Raw genomic sequence first — 12,102 nt, 5'->3', positions numbered from 1 at the left:
TACTTCACCTAAAAGAGAATGAACCCTACTACAGTCTACTACACCTAAAAGAGAATGAACCCTACTACAGTCTACTTCACCTAAAAGAGAATGAACCCTACTACAGTCTACTTCACCTAAAAGAGAATGAACCCTACTACAGTCTACTACACCCAAAAGAGAATGAACCATACTACAGTCTACTTCACCCAAAAGAGAATGAACCCTACTATAGTCTACTTCACCCAAAAGAGAATGAACCCTACTACAGTCTACTACACCTAAAAGAGAATGAACCCTACTACAGTCTACTTCACCTAAAAGAGAATGAACCCTTCTACAGTCTACTACACCTAAAAGAGAATGAACCCTACTACAGTCTACTACACCTAAAAGAGAATGAACCCTACTACAGTCTACTACACCTAAAAGAGAATGAACCCTACTACAGTCTACTTCACCTAAAAGAGAATGAACCCTTCGACAGTCTACTACACCTAAAAGAGAATGAACCCTACTACAGTCTACTACACCTAAAAGAGAATGAACCCTACTACAGTCTACTACACCTAAAAGAGAATGAACCCTACTACAGTCTACTACACCCAAAAGAGAATGAACCATACTACAGTCTACTTCACCTAAAAGAGAATGAACCCTACTACAGTCTACTTCACCCAAAAGAGAATGAACCCTACTACAGTCTACTTCACCCAAAAGAGAATGAACCCTACTACAGTCTACTTCACCTAAAAGAGAATGAACCCTAATACAGTCTACTTCACCCAAAAGAGAATGAACCCTACTACAGTCTACTACACCTAAAAGAGAATGAACCCTACTACAGTCTACTTCACTTAAAAGAGAATGAACCCTAATACAGTCTACTACACCTAAAAGAGAATGAACCCTAATACAGTCTACTTCACCTAAAAGAGAATGAACCCTACTACAGTCTACTTCACCCAAAAGAGAATGAACCCTACTACAGTCTACTTCACCCAAAAGAGAATGAACCCTACAACAGTCTACTTCACCTAAAAGAGAATGAACCCTACTACAGTCTACTTCACCTAAAAGAGAATGAACCCTACTACAGTCTACTTCACCCAAAAGAGAATGAACCCTGCTACAGTCTACTTCACCTAAAAGAGAATGAACCCTAATACAGTCTACTTCACCCAAAAGAGAATGAACCCTACTACAGTCTACTTCACCTAAAAGAGAATGAACCCTACTACAGTCTACTTCACCCAAAAGAGAATGAACCCTACTACAGTCTACTTCACCCAAAAGAGAATGAACCCTACTACAGTCTACTTCACCTAAAAGAGAATGAACCCTACTACAGTCTACTTCACCCAAAAGAGAATGAACCCTACTACAGTCTACTTCACCCAAAAGAGAATGAACCCTAGTACAGTCTACCTCACCCAAAAGAGAATGAACCCTACTACAGTCTAGCACATCTGATTTATTCTGGTCGTCCTGGGATAATGAAATGAACAAATCATGAATATCTATAGGCATAGATAATCTAACAAAGTTCTCATTTTGTGAGAAATGTTTTTATTTATTTATTATAGAACCAAATTATTATCAAAGAGAACGTAAGATGCAATACGTTTTGCAATGCATTTTCCTCTCAAGTCTCCACTAAATATAATTTCCTCAATCAATATAATGAAGCGAAGCCATATTGAAACATATATAGGATTCACACTGAACTTAATAATAGTAAATAAACCATGACCAAGAACATACAATTAAAAGGCAGTTTGAAAATGTATACCACATGTTATTATTCTTAAGAACTTGATAAGAGGCACTTTATTTTCCTTGATTCTCAAGAGTTTAATCTTTAGCCTAATAGATGCATGTTCACTCCAATCAAACTTGTGAGAAAACAAAGTAAACTTCAAATAAATATATATACAATAAATAGACTGTTTAACATTTAAACATATTTATGAAGTTACTTATACCCAGTTCAGGGGAGAACAATGCCTCTCCTTTAAAATGTCCATGCAAGTCCTTTTCTGCATTGCAGTTGAGCATCTCTGTGTAATACAGTCCACAGATCTGGTGTGTCTATAGAGAGCAATACTGAAATGCATCAATACTGAAATAAGGAAAGCTGTGTCTACTTCCATACTGTAGCCTGTGCTTTACAACAATGTCACCCCAGTAGCTCCATGCGTTTAGACAGAGCATTGAATGAACTGCATACTGGTAATGTACTGTCTGTCAGTGTCAGACATGTGTGGGGCTGTCTGAGTAAGGGTCTGTCTTGGCCATGTGGAGCACCACGGCAGGAGCTTTGTAATGACAGTGTGTGCTGCTGCAGCTCACGCTGCCACAGGGCTTCCTGCTAGTCCTGTCTGATGCCAGCTTCCTGCTGCACAGGCTCTGCCAGGTCTGCAGGGTCTTAGAGCTCCACACCCACACACCACTGGTGATGCCCACCACCAAAGACATGAAGATCTTCAGCATGAACACCACCACAGTGGGCACCGACGCATCCAGGGAGCAGTCCTCGTTCCGGCGCCCGGGGAACGACACGCACTTGCCCTCTAGCCCCCTGAACTTCCAGTAGTCCATGTTGAGCCTCTCGTAGAAGTAGCAGATGATGACGCAGGTGGCGGGCACCGTGTACAGGATGGAGTAGATGCCGATCTTCACCATCAGCTTCTCCAGCTTCTCCGTGTTGGTGCCTTCGGTTTTCATCACCTTGCGGATGTGGAAGAGCGCCACAAAGCCGGTGAGGACGAAGGACGTGCCAATGACCAGGTAGCAGGACAGAGGGATGAGCACAAAGCCGGTGAGCGCTCCAGAGTCCATGCTGCCCACGTAGCACAGACCCGTCAGCTCATCCCCTGCTACCTTCCTCATGGTGAGGATGATGATGGTCTTCAGAGCTGGGATGCCCCACGCGGCCATGTGGAAGTAGTTGCTGTGGGACTCAATGGCCTCGTGGCCCCACTTCTTACCAGCGGCCAGGAACCAGGTGAGTGTAAGGATGACCCACCAGATGGACGAGGCCATACCGAAGTAGTAGAGGATGAGGAAGACGATGGTGCAGCCTGTGGACTCCAGCCCCTCCTGGATGATGTAAAGCTCGCCATTCTCCCGGTCGCAGGCGATGTTCTCGGCCCCGGCCACCGAGCGGATGATGAAGGCCACAGAGTAGATGTTGTAGCACATGGAGAGGAAGATGATGGGCCGTTCAGGGTACTGGAAGCGGTGGGGGTCCAGGAGGAAGGTGAGAACGGTGAAGGACGTGGAGACGAAACAGAGCGTTGACCACACCGTCATCCAGATGAAGGCAAAGTCCTTGTCCCTTCTGGACCAGAACACGTCCACTGCCGAGGAGCAGCGGGGGGCACACGACTGGCTCTTCTCCACGTACTGGAACTTCTCTGGGTTCTCGCAGGACCCCAGACTGCCCGTGGAGCGCCCGTTACCGCTACCCGGTTGCCTTGGCCGAGGGGGAACAGGAAGCATGCCCTCTCCCTTCTTGATCTCTGTCTTGGTGTCATTCTCTGGAGCCTCCATGCACAGCGCGTTGGGGTCGTTCCTGGTCGGGAGTTTGGAGCAATCCAGCGAGTCAGGCCATGCGTAGTGGAACTTCTCCATAATGGGTGAGCACTTCTGCCTGGCCTGCTCACACATGGGCCTGCAGGCTGGGATGGAGGTAGACACTTTATCAGTGCACATGGGGGTGTAGAGAGAGCAGAGGAAGAAACGAAGGTGCACATCACAGCCATACTCCACTAGAGGTGCAAACTCATTCAGCTTGATGGCAGCCTCCTTTTGGTTGTCATGGTCCATAAAATTGGGCATTCTGGTCATGTTGTAGCCAATGCCCTGGCACATGGGGATTACTATGGGTTCGCATTTGGCTGGTCTGCCTCGTTCCAGGTCGTAGGTTCCTAGCTCCACACTGTAGCCAGCAACCACCAACTGACACCAGAGAGAAATCAGTATCTTCAAAGGAGACCCCCCCATGCTTCTTTTCAGTCATATGTTTAGTGTAAGAACAAGTTGTATTTGTTCAGACCAAAAATGTAAATTCATGCGGATATGTCCATATTATTTTACCATTGTAAGCACAGCCCCCAAAACAAGCGTTGTAAATCCGTTGTTACAAATGCATTTCCTGCTGCTATACAACGCAAATGCAGGTCAAATTTATCAAAAATAATTCCAGTAGGTACACATTACTCTATTATATATTTTAAAAAAATAAAGCTTCCACGGTATTAGATGTTTAAATGTCCTTAGAAGGTAAGACTCGGCAGAGACGGCAGAGTTCAATCTAGAAAATTAAGTTTGCAATGCAATGAGAAAATAACGGTGGTGAGCTCAAATAACGTTCATTAGAGAACGTGTTAATCCTGGACTTCTTAGTTTTGAATAAACCACTTTTAAAGCTAAATCCGTGCAGCTGTTTGCAGCAGTACATATATTTCACTCTACCTCAGACAACTGCTCTCCATCCATCGTTTGAGAACACTGAACTTTCTCTTCTATTTGCGGCTCTTACCCAATGCGAGGGTGGGCACTTCCATGACGCGACGCTTCCATCTCGCACCGCCCACCACTGACCTGAGACGCGTCTTTAAGCGCACGCACGACCATATTAAATCCAAATTTCTTTATTTGGACATTTGAAAGTGGTGAGTGAGGTTTGGATAAACTTGAATCTTATAATTTAACCGAGTGATCATGACAATAGGCTATGGCCCATTCTGTCCAAATAGTTTATAAGGCATCTTATGATAGGCTACACATCTGCTTCTGCAATGGTTTAAGTGAGTAGTGAAATGGTCACTATTTATCATACAGTATCACAATGATGTATATTATATTACGTGGCCAGTGTTTGTGCCTAGGGAAAGGACAATTGTTACCACCTAGTGGCTGAATGGTAGGCTACAATTGCCCCCTTGACATCTCAAAGAAGTGTTTGATCTTTTCATTCACTATGTGATATAGCTGACTCTACTCATGCACAAAATCCCATTGATGAGGCTATCTTAGGAAAGGCCAAAGAGAGACCAGAAAATATCAAAGAGACAGTATGATCCAACAGTCTATAATATGACAGTGACATACAGCCTAATAAATCATGGTCTTGGTAATTATATCAGACATGTTCAAAAACTAGGTCCACATTAGGCCCATGAACTAGGTGCACCTCCGACACATGATGCTAAATCTGTTTGAGCTTTCAAAGGTAAATTAAAGATATCTATAAAATGCATAAAATATTGAAATAGGCAGCTTCACCAACACTTGAGTTTATGAAAAGGTTTCCTGAAATCAGTCACAGATAACTGAAAGAGATCTCCCCAAGGAGTCATTTCAGATGTGGATTAATGTATTTTCATTGTTGGCCAATTGCAGCAGTGCTTATTCTGCATCAGAGACAATGTCCAAGCCTGGATTGGCTTTGAACTCCTCTTACTGCAATAGAGAGAGAGTGACTTTAACTATTTGCTCATTTTTACAACACTGAGTGTAATGTGAGTGTAATGTTTACTGTTCATTTTTTGTTTATCTCACTTTTGTTTATTATCTATTTCACTTGAGAGAGAGAGAGAGAGAGAGAGAGAGAGAGAGAGAGAGAGAGAGAGAGAGAGAGAGAGAGAGAGAGAGAGAGAGAGAGAGAGAGAGAGAGAGAGAGAGAGAGAGAGAGAGAGAGAGAGAGAGAGAGGCTGTGAATGATCTGAGAGACAAAGCAAGAAGGGCCTTCTATGCCACCAAAAGGAACATACAATTTCACATACCAATTAGGATCTGGCTAAAGATACTTGAATCAGTTATAGAACCGATTGGCCTTTATGGTTGTGAGGTCTGGGGTCAGCTCACCAACCAAGAATTCACAAAATGGGACAAACAGCAAATTGAGACTCTGCATGCAGAATTCTGCAAAAATATCCTCTGTGTACAATGTAAAACATCAAATAATGCATGCAGAGCAGAATTAGGCCAATACCCGCTAATTATCAAAATCCATAGAAGAGACGTTAAATTCTACAACCACCTAAAAGGAAGCAATTCCCAAACCTTCCATAACAAAGCCATTACACACAGACAAATAAACCTGGAGAAGAGCCGGTCCTGGGGCTCTGTTCACAAACACAAACAGACCCCACAGTACCCCAGAACAGGAACACAATTAGGCCCAACCAAATCATGAGAAAACAAAAAGATAATTACTTGACACATTGGAAAGAATTTACAAACAGAGCAAACTAGAATGCTATTTGACCCTAAACAGAGAGTACACAGTGGCAGAATACTGGACCATTGTGACTGACCCAAAATTAAGGAAATCTTTGACTATGTACAGACTCAGTGAGCATAGCCTTGCTATTGAGAAAGGCCACCGAAGACAGACCCGGCTCTCAAGATAAGACAGGCTATGTGCACACTGCCCACAAAATGAGGTGGAAACTGAGCTGCATTTCCTAACCTCCTGCCAAACGTATGACCATATTAGAGACACATATTTCCCTCAGATTACACAGACCCACAAATAATTTCAAAAACAAATTCAATGTTGATAAACTACCATATATATTGGGTGAAATACCATAGTGTGCAATCACAGCAGCAAGATTTGTGACCTGTTGCCACAAGAAAAGGGCAACCAGTGAAGAACAAACACCCTTTTAAATACAACCTATATTTATGTTTATTTATTTTCCATTTTGTACTTTAACTATTTGCACATCATTACAACACTGTATATAAACATAATATGACATTTGAAATGTCTTCATTATTTTGGAACTTTTGTAATTGTAATGTTTACTGTTAATTTTCTTTTGTTTATTTACTTTTGTTTATTATCTATTTCACTTGCTTTGGCAATGTAAATATTTGTTTACCATGCCAATAAAGCCCCTTAGATTGAAAATAAATTGAATTGAGAGAGAGAGAGAGAGAGAGAGAGAGAGAGAGAGAGAGAGAGAGAAGAAAGCTTTGACTATTTTTCTTTATTTTCTGACAAATGGTGGTGAAGGCAGGCAATAAAACCACTTAACCCCTAGTGTTATAATGTGGTGATGCATGAGATTTGGCAGTTGGTTAAATATGCTGTCACCTTGCCTTCAATTTCAAATTGGGGCTTGATACTCATCTAGCCAGAGAGGAAGTGCATTCCAGACACAGAGATGTTATCTTGCTCGACATCAGCATGATGCTTTTGGTAAATCTAGTACGATTCTTCACAGTTCTTTCACGTCGTTTAAAGAGCTAGCTTATGCTTAGCTTCTAAAAGGCCCAGGTTTCAAAGCCATGAGGCAAAGTGAGAGGGCCTAAGAGTCAAAAAGGCTTAACAAAAATATACTTCTCTAGATATAACTTCTCAAGGTGTAACAGTTGTGAGTCCATTTGAAAGGTCAATGGAACCCATTACAAAGGCACAGTGACTGGAATGACCTATCAGGAAGGAATACATGAGAGAGGTGGCTAACCCGAGATTTGATTTCCCACTTCTTGGAAGAAAGTACAAATGTTGAGGTTAATTCTAATCCCTCATACTCTCTCACACACACACACACACACACACACACACACACACACACACACACACACACACACACACACACACACACACACACACACACACACACACACACACACACACACACACACACACACACACACACACACACACACACACACACACACACACACACACACACACACACACTCCCCCTTCTCCAACACTGCAATATAACACAGCTTGCCATTGCCAGGTTTTTGTACACTATGTCTTTATAATAACCAGCCTTCAAACAAACCCGCCATCTTGTGTTACATATAGTAATCAGACGATCCAACGTGTGGGCCTTGTAATTATTACTCCTCTTACTTATTGGTTATCATATATCAGACACCAAGCCATAAACACGCTGTGGAGAACAATGGGTGAGCTTGCCACAGCTTGGGTTGACATTACTCTCCCAGAGACGCTGGCTGTCTGTGGTCGTTATGGGTGTAACAAGAGACACCTCTCACTTAAAGCACTACATCTGGTCGGCCATACTGCTTTTGACGGGGAGCATAATGGCATATTGTCGGAGGTCGGATGATGCAATTAACTCTTTGTTCATTCAGTCCCAATCCTCTACTGCTCTGATATCCTGGCCTTAGCTAAGTCTCACTGTATAGAATGAGGGGCCATCCCTTGTCGGTGTGGGTGGGGTAGAGTGCTCACTGAATGTTTGGGCACAGTTAGTTTCAGAACCATTTCCCGTAGCAGGAAATATGTTGCCTAATTTACTGCAGTGGGTGAGTGCACAAGTGACGAACCCTCTGGTATGCACTAGTGCACTAGTGCACTATTAATATTCTGAACTCTCATGAATTACAGTATTGGACTATTATTGTCCTGCTATTCTGTAACTGGTTCAGAGAATTGAAAGGAACAAATTCTTTCATCATCACAACCCATCTGTGTTCTCCATCTCTCAGTGATGTGGAAAGATAATGTTCTTTACAGCTCTGATGGTGGCAGGTAGACAAAATAAGTGAATGGCTGCCTATTCCTTGTCCTCCTCACTCCTCTCTCTCTCTCTGTCAGAGGGGAGGGAACACAGGCACTTAACGAGGTAGGCAAAACCCAGCACTTTTCCAAATCAAGGGACCCAGGCAGCACAGACAGGCTCCTCAGACGTATGGTAAGAATGTGAGGTGCCAAGCAAAGCAAATCTTTTTGAAGGATTTCAAAAATAAACGGGGGTCTCAGTTCTATAAGAAGGATTCATTAAAAAGGTCCAAACAATAGCATCCAACCAAACTATGTCAAGAAACGTGCAATATCATTTACTGTAGAGAAAACTAAAGGAGATTTAATATAATCTCTCTAAAAACAGGGGTTCTAATCCACAACCCCTGACTCTCATCTATCCTTTAACCATGTCCAAAGTGAAAGGAAGAGAGAGAGAATGTGTGTGTTTGTGTGTGTGTTCGCAGAGTTATGCAATTCCTGTCTAATTGTGTGTCCATGCATGAATTCATTTGTGTGTGTTTGCATGTGTGCATGTGTGTGTGTAGTCTGTGACAGGTATAGGTAATAAAGAGAGCTAGGAAAGGGAAGCCTGATGTTGAATATCTCAATTTGAGAGAGTTAACCTTTTCCCCGTTGTTTTTGAAAGATGAGCTTTCTGGCCGTACACACGTGTACTTTCTCTGGTCCTGGGGGAGCAATGCAATGGAAAGCAATATTACTGTGTGGTCGCAGGCCTAATGTAAGGGGAAGGGGGGGTGTTTTGAGGGATTGGATGGTTGTAAGATGGTAAAGTGGGGTCAGAAATGCTTTGGAAGAGTGTAAAGATAACTCTTCGAAGGGAGGCATACAAATGATATCAGGTAGTTCGTTGTTGAAACTCGCGAACTTGGATTATTCACATTTCTGTGGACGGGTAACAAAAAACAATGCCTGTTTGCCAAGGTCGAAATAACTGGAGAATATGTCATACTCTGCTTCACCGGAATATGAATTCTCAGCAGGCATTCTCCGTTACAGTGAATGCTAGGCTTGGTTAGATTTCACTATGGGCCAGAGTGTTAAGGCTACTCCTGTGTTAAGGCTACTCCTGTGTTAAGGCTGAGGTGGAAGGACTACATTTGGAGTGGAAGGAAATGTACCCAAGAAGGTCAGGTGTAGCTATTAAAGTAATAAGCAATATTCCTAAATCAATGTAAAACTAGCATTTGCCATCCCTCTTCACAAAACCTGTCACGCGCTGCTGGAAAACCCCCAGACATAGTAAAAACAATACATCTGAAATGAGCTTCTAGTTTCTAATATCTCCTCTAAATACCTTTCTCTCCTTTGTGTTTTAGAATGAATCTGAGTTTTAGAGAAAAGGAGTAAAACATACAATGAGTGTACAAAACATTAGGAACACCTTCCTAATATTGAGTTGCACCCCATTTTGCCCTCAGAACAGCCTCAATTCGATGGGGGCATGGCCTCTACAAGGTGTCGGAAGCATTCCACAGGGACGCTGGCCATGTTGACTCCAATGCTTCCCACAGGGCGGCAGGTAGCCTGGCGGGTAGGAGCGTTGGGCCAGTAACGCCGAGCTGACAAGGTAAAAACCCTGAGCAAGTCAGTTAACCCACTGTTCCCTGGGCGCCGATGACGTGGATGTCGATTAAGGAAACCCCGCACCTCTTTGATTCAGAGGGGTTGGGTTAAATGCGGAAGACACATTTCAGTTGAATGCATTCAGTTGTACAACTGACTAGGTATCCCCTTTCCCTTTCCCAGTTGTGTCAAGTTGGCTGGATGTCCTTTGGGTGGTGGATCATTCTTGATGCACTGGGAAACTGTTGAGGCTTAAAAACCCAGCAGCATTGCAGTTCTTGACACACTCAAACCGCTGCACCTGGCACCTACTAACTACTATACCCCATTCGAAGGCAGTTAAATATCTTGCCCATTCAATCCATGTCTCAATTGTCTCAAGGCATAACAATCCTTTAACCTATCTCCCCTTCATCTACACTGACTGAAGGTGATTTAACAGGTGACATCAATATGGAAACATAGCTTTCACCTGGGTTCACCTGGTCAATCTATGTCATGGAATGAGCAAGTGTTCCTAATGTTTTGTATACTCGGTGTACTATCAGAGTGGATGAAACGGTAAGTAAGTTCTTTCCTTATCTTGTCGCTAACAAAATAGAGGCTACGTTTCTTCGCCCTCCCAGCCTTGCTGTGCTCAAGTCACCTCTGAGGAGCCGCGATCATCAGACAGCCTGTTCTATCCCACTCTCTCTCACACAGTCTCTTAAATCACCGTCACGTCAAGGCTGTGAATAGCGGACCAATAAGCTCAATTAACACCCAAATACTCTGAATCCGTGCCCTTCTGGCCACCCGTCACCACCTTCCCGGGGCGGCTTCTCGGTTCTCAGCACATAAGAGAGCACCGCCAGCCCCCGGACCCTAGCCACAACTCCCCAGCCCCTCCCCCATGTCACACACACAGCCACCCCCCTCAACGCCCTGGTCACACACGCTGACACAGCCCACCTATTTATACATCACAACCTGGCAGCGTACATGGGAAAACAAGGCCACTCTACTATTTGTGTATGTCCAGTACTCCTTCTTCAATCATCACTTTGATGTCTAGGGAGATAAAAGGACATCAGGTGACTTCAGCTATATCTGAGAGTTTCTGTATAGTGAAAGGTTGACAGACAGGCCAACAAGCCAATCACGTGGTGATTGAATTACATAATTTTCCCCCACTCTCTTCCTATTTGTGTAAAAGTCTGGAGAACTAGGCCATGGCAATCAATGCAATCAGTGTTCTCACAGATCTTGAAGGTCCTCAGAGTCTCCCTGAGTCTCCCTGAGTCTTACAGAAGAGGTACAATAGCATAGAGAAAGATACTGTATCAGTGTAACCAACAGTGTAATCTCTTGTGGTTGTTGACAACTGTGGCCTAGCACCATCTCCAACTGGAGGAAAAGGGCAACAGTGTGGCAAGGGGGTAAAGGGGTAGAGGACAGAGGGAGAGATCGGCTGGAGGACAAGCAGCGGGTGGGACGGCATCTATCTTTGAACCCCCTTCTCACACCCCCTCTCACTTCTGCCCCTTAAGGATTACCAGCAAGTTCTATTAATAAACTGTGTGTGTGTGTGTGTGTGCTTGTGTGTGTGTATTTGAGTGCACACGCATTGTGTGAGGGGGAGGTTTGTATGTACATGTGCATGAGGAAGGGCTTGGTTACAGAGTCAAATGACATAGGGACCCATGTATTGTGCTCACGTGTTTCTATACTGGACTAGACTCTCAGGTCCTTACACTATCAATGGGGGTAGGGGGCACCTGCCACCAACATCTCCCGCAGAGGAAAGTGGGCTGTTTCCAATCCTTATCTTAAACCTTGATAATTATTTGAGAATCAACTATCATATTACAGAGTAACACAGTAAGAGGATCAACATGCATATGTGTGCGTGACTGAATGGCACATGGGCAGCATAGATTATTTTAATGAATGTATACAGTGCCTTCAGAAAGTATTCCGAAAGTTATTCATACCCCTTACAGCCTGAATTCAACATGGATTAAATCAAGTTT

At 43.6% G+C, this 12,102-nt stretch overlaps 1 protein-coding gene across 1 annotated transcript; it reads right to left on the bottom strand.

Moving 5' to 3' along the window:
• Positions 1–1,531: 1,531 nt before the first annotated feature.
• On the bottom strand, positions 1,532–4,477 carry LOC129832200 (frizzled-9-like). Its single transcript, XM_055896081.1, has one exon. It carries the CDS (start codon positions 3,985–3,987, stop codon positions 2,233–2,235), a length of 1,755 nt encoding a protein of 584 aa, XP_055752056.1. The 5' UTR covers positions 3,988–4,477; the 3' UTR covers positions 1,532–2,232.
• Between the last annotated feature and the right edge of the window lie 7,625 nt (positions 4,478–12,102).

This window comes from Salvelinus fontinalis, chromosome 33, assembly GCF_029448725.1.
Source record: "Salvelinus fontinalis isolate EN_2023a chromosome 33, ASM2944872v1, whole genome shotgun sequence".
NCBI classification, from domain to species: Eukaryota; Metazoa; Chordata; class Actinopteri; order Salmoniformes; family Salmonidae; genus Salvelinus; species Salvelinus fontinalis.
This window is presented reverse-complemented; position numbering and strand designations above follow the sequence as displayed.

What these genes read in the sequence shown, in the direction of transcription:
- LOC129832200 (XM_055896081.1), bottom strand. Translation starts at nt 3,987, where the DNA reads ATGGGGGGGTCTCCTTTGAAGATACTGATTTCTCTCTGGTGTCAGTTG.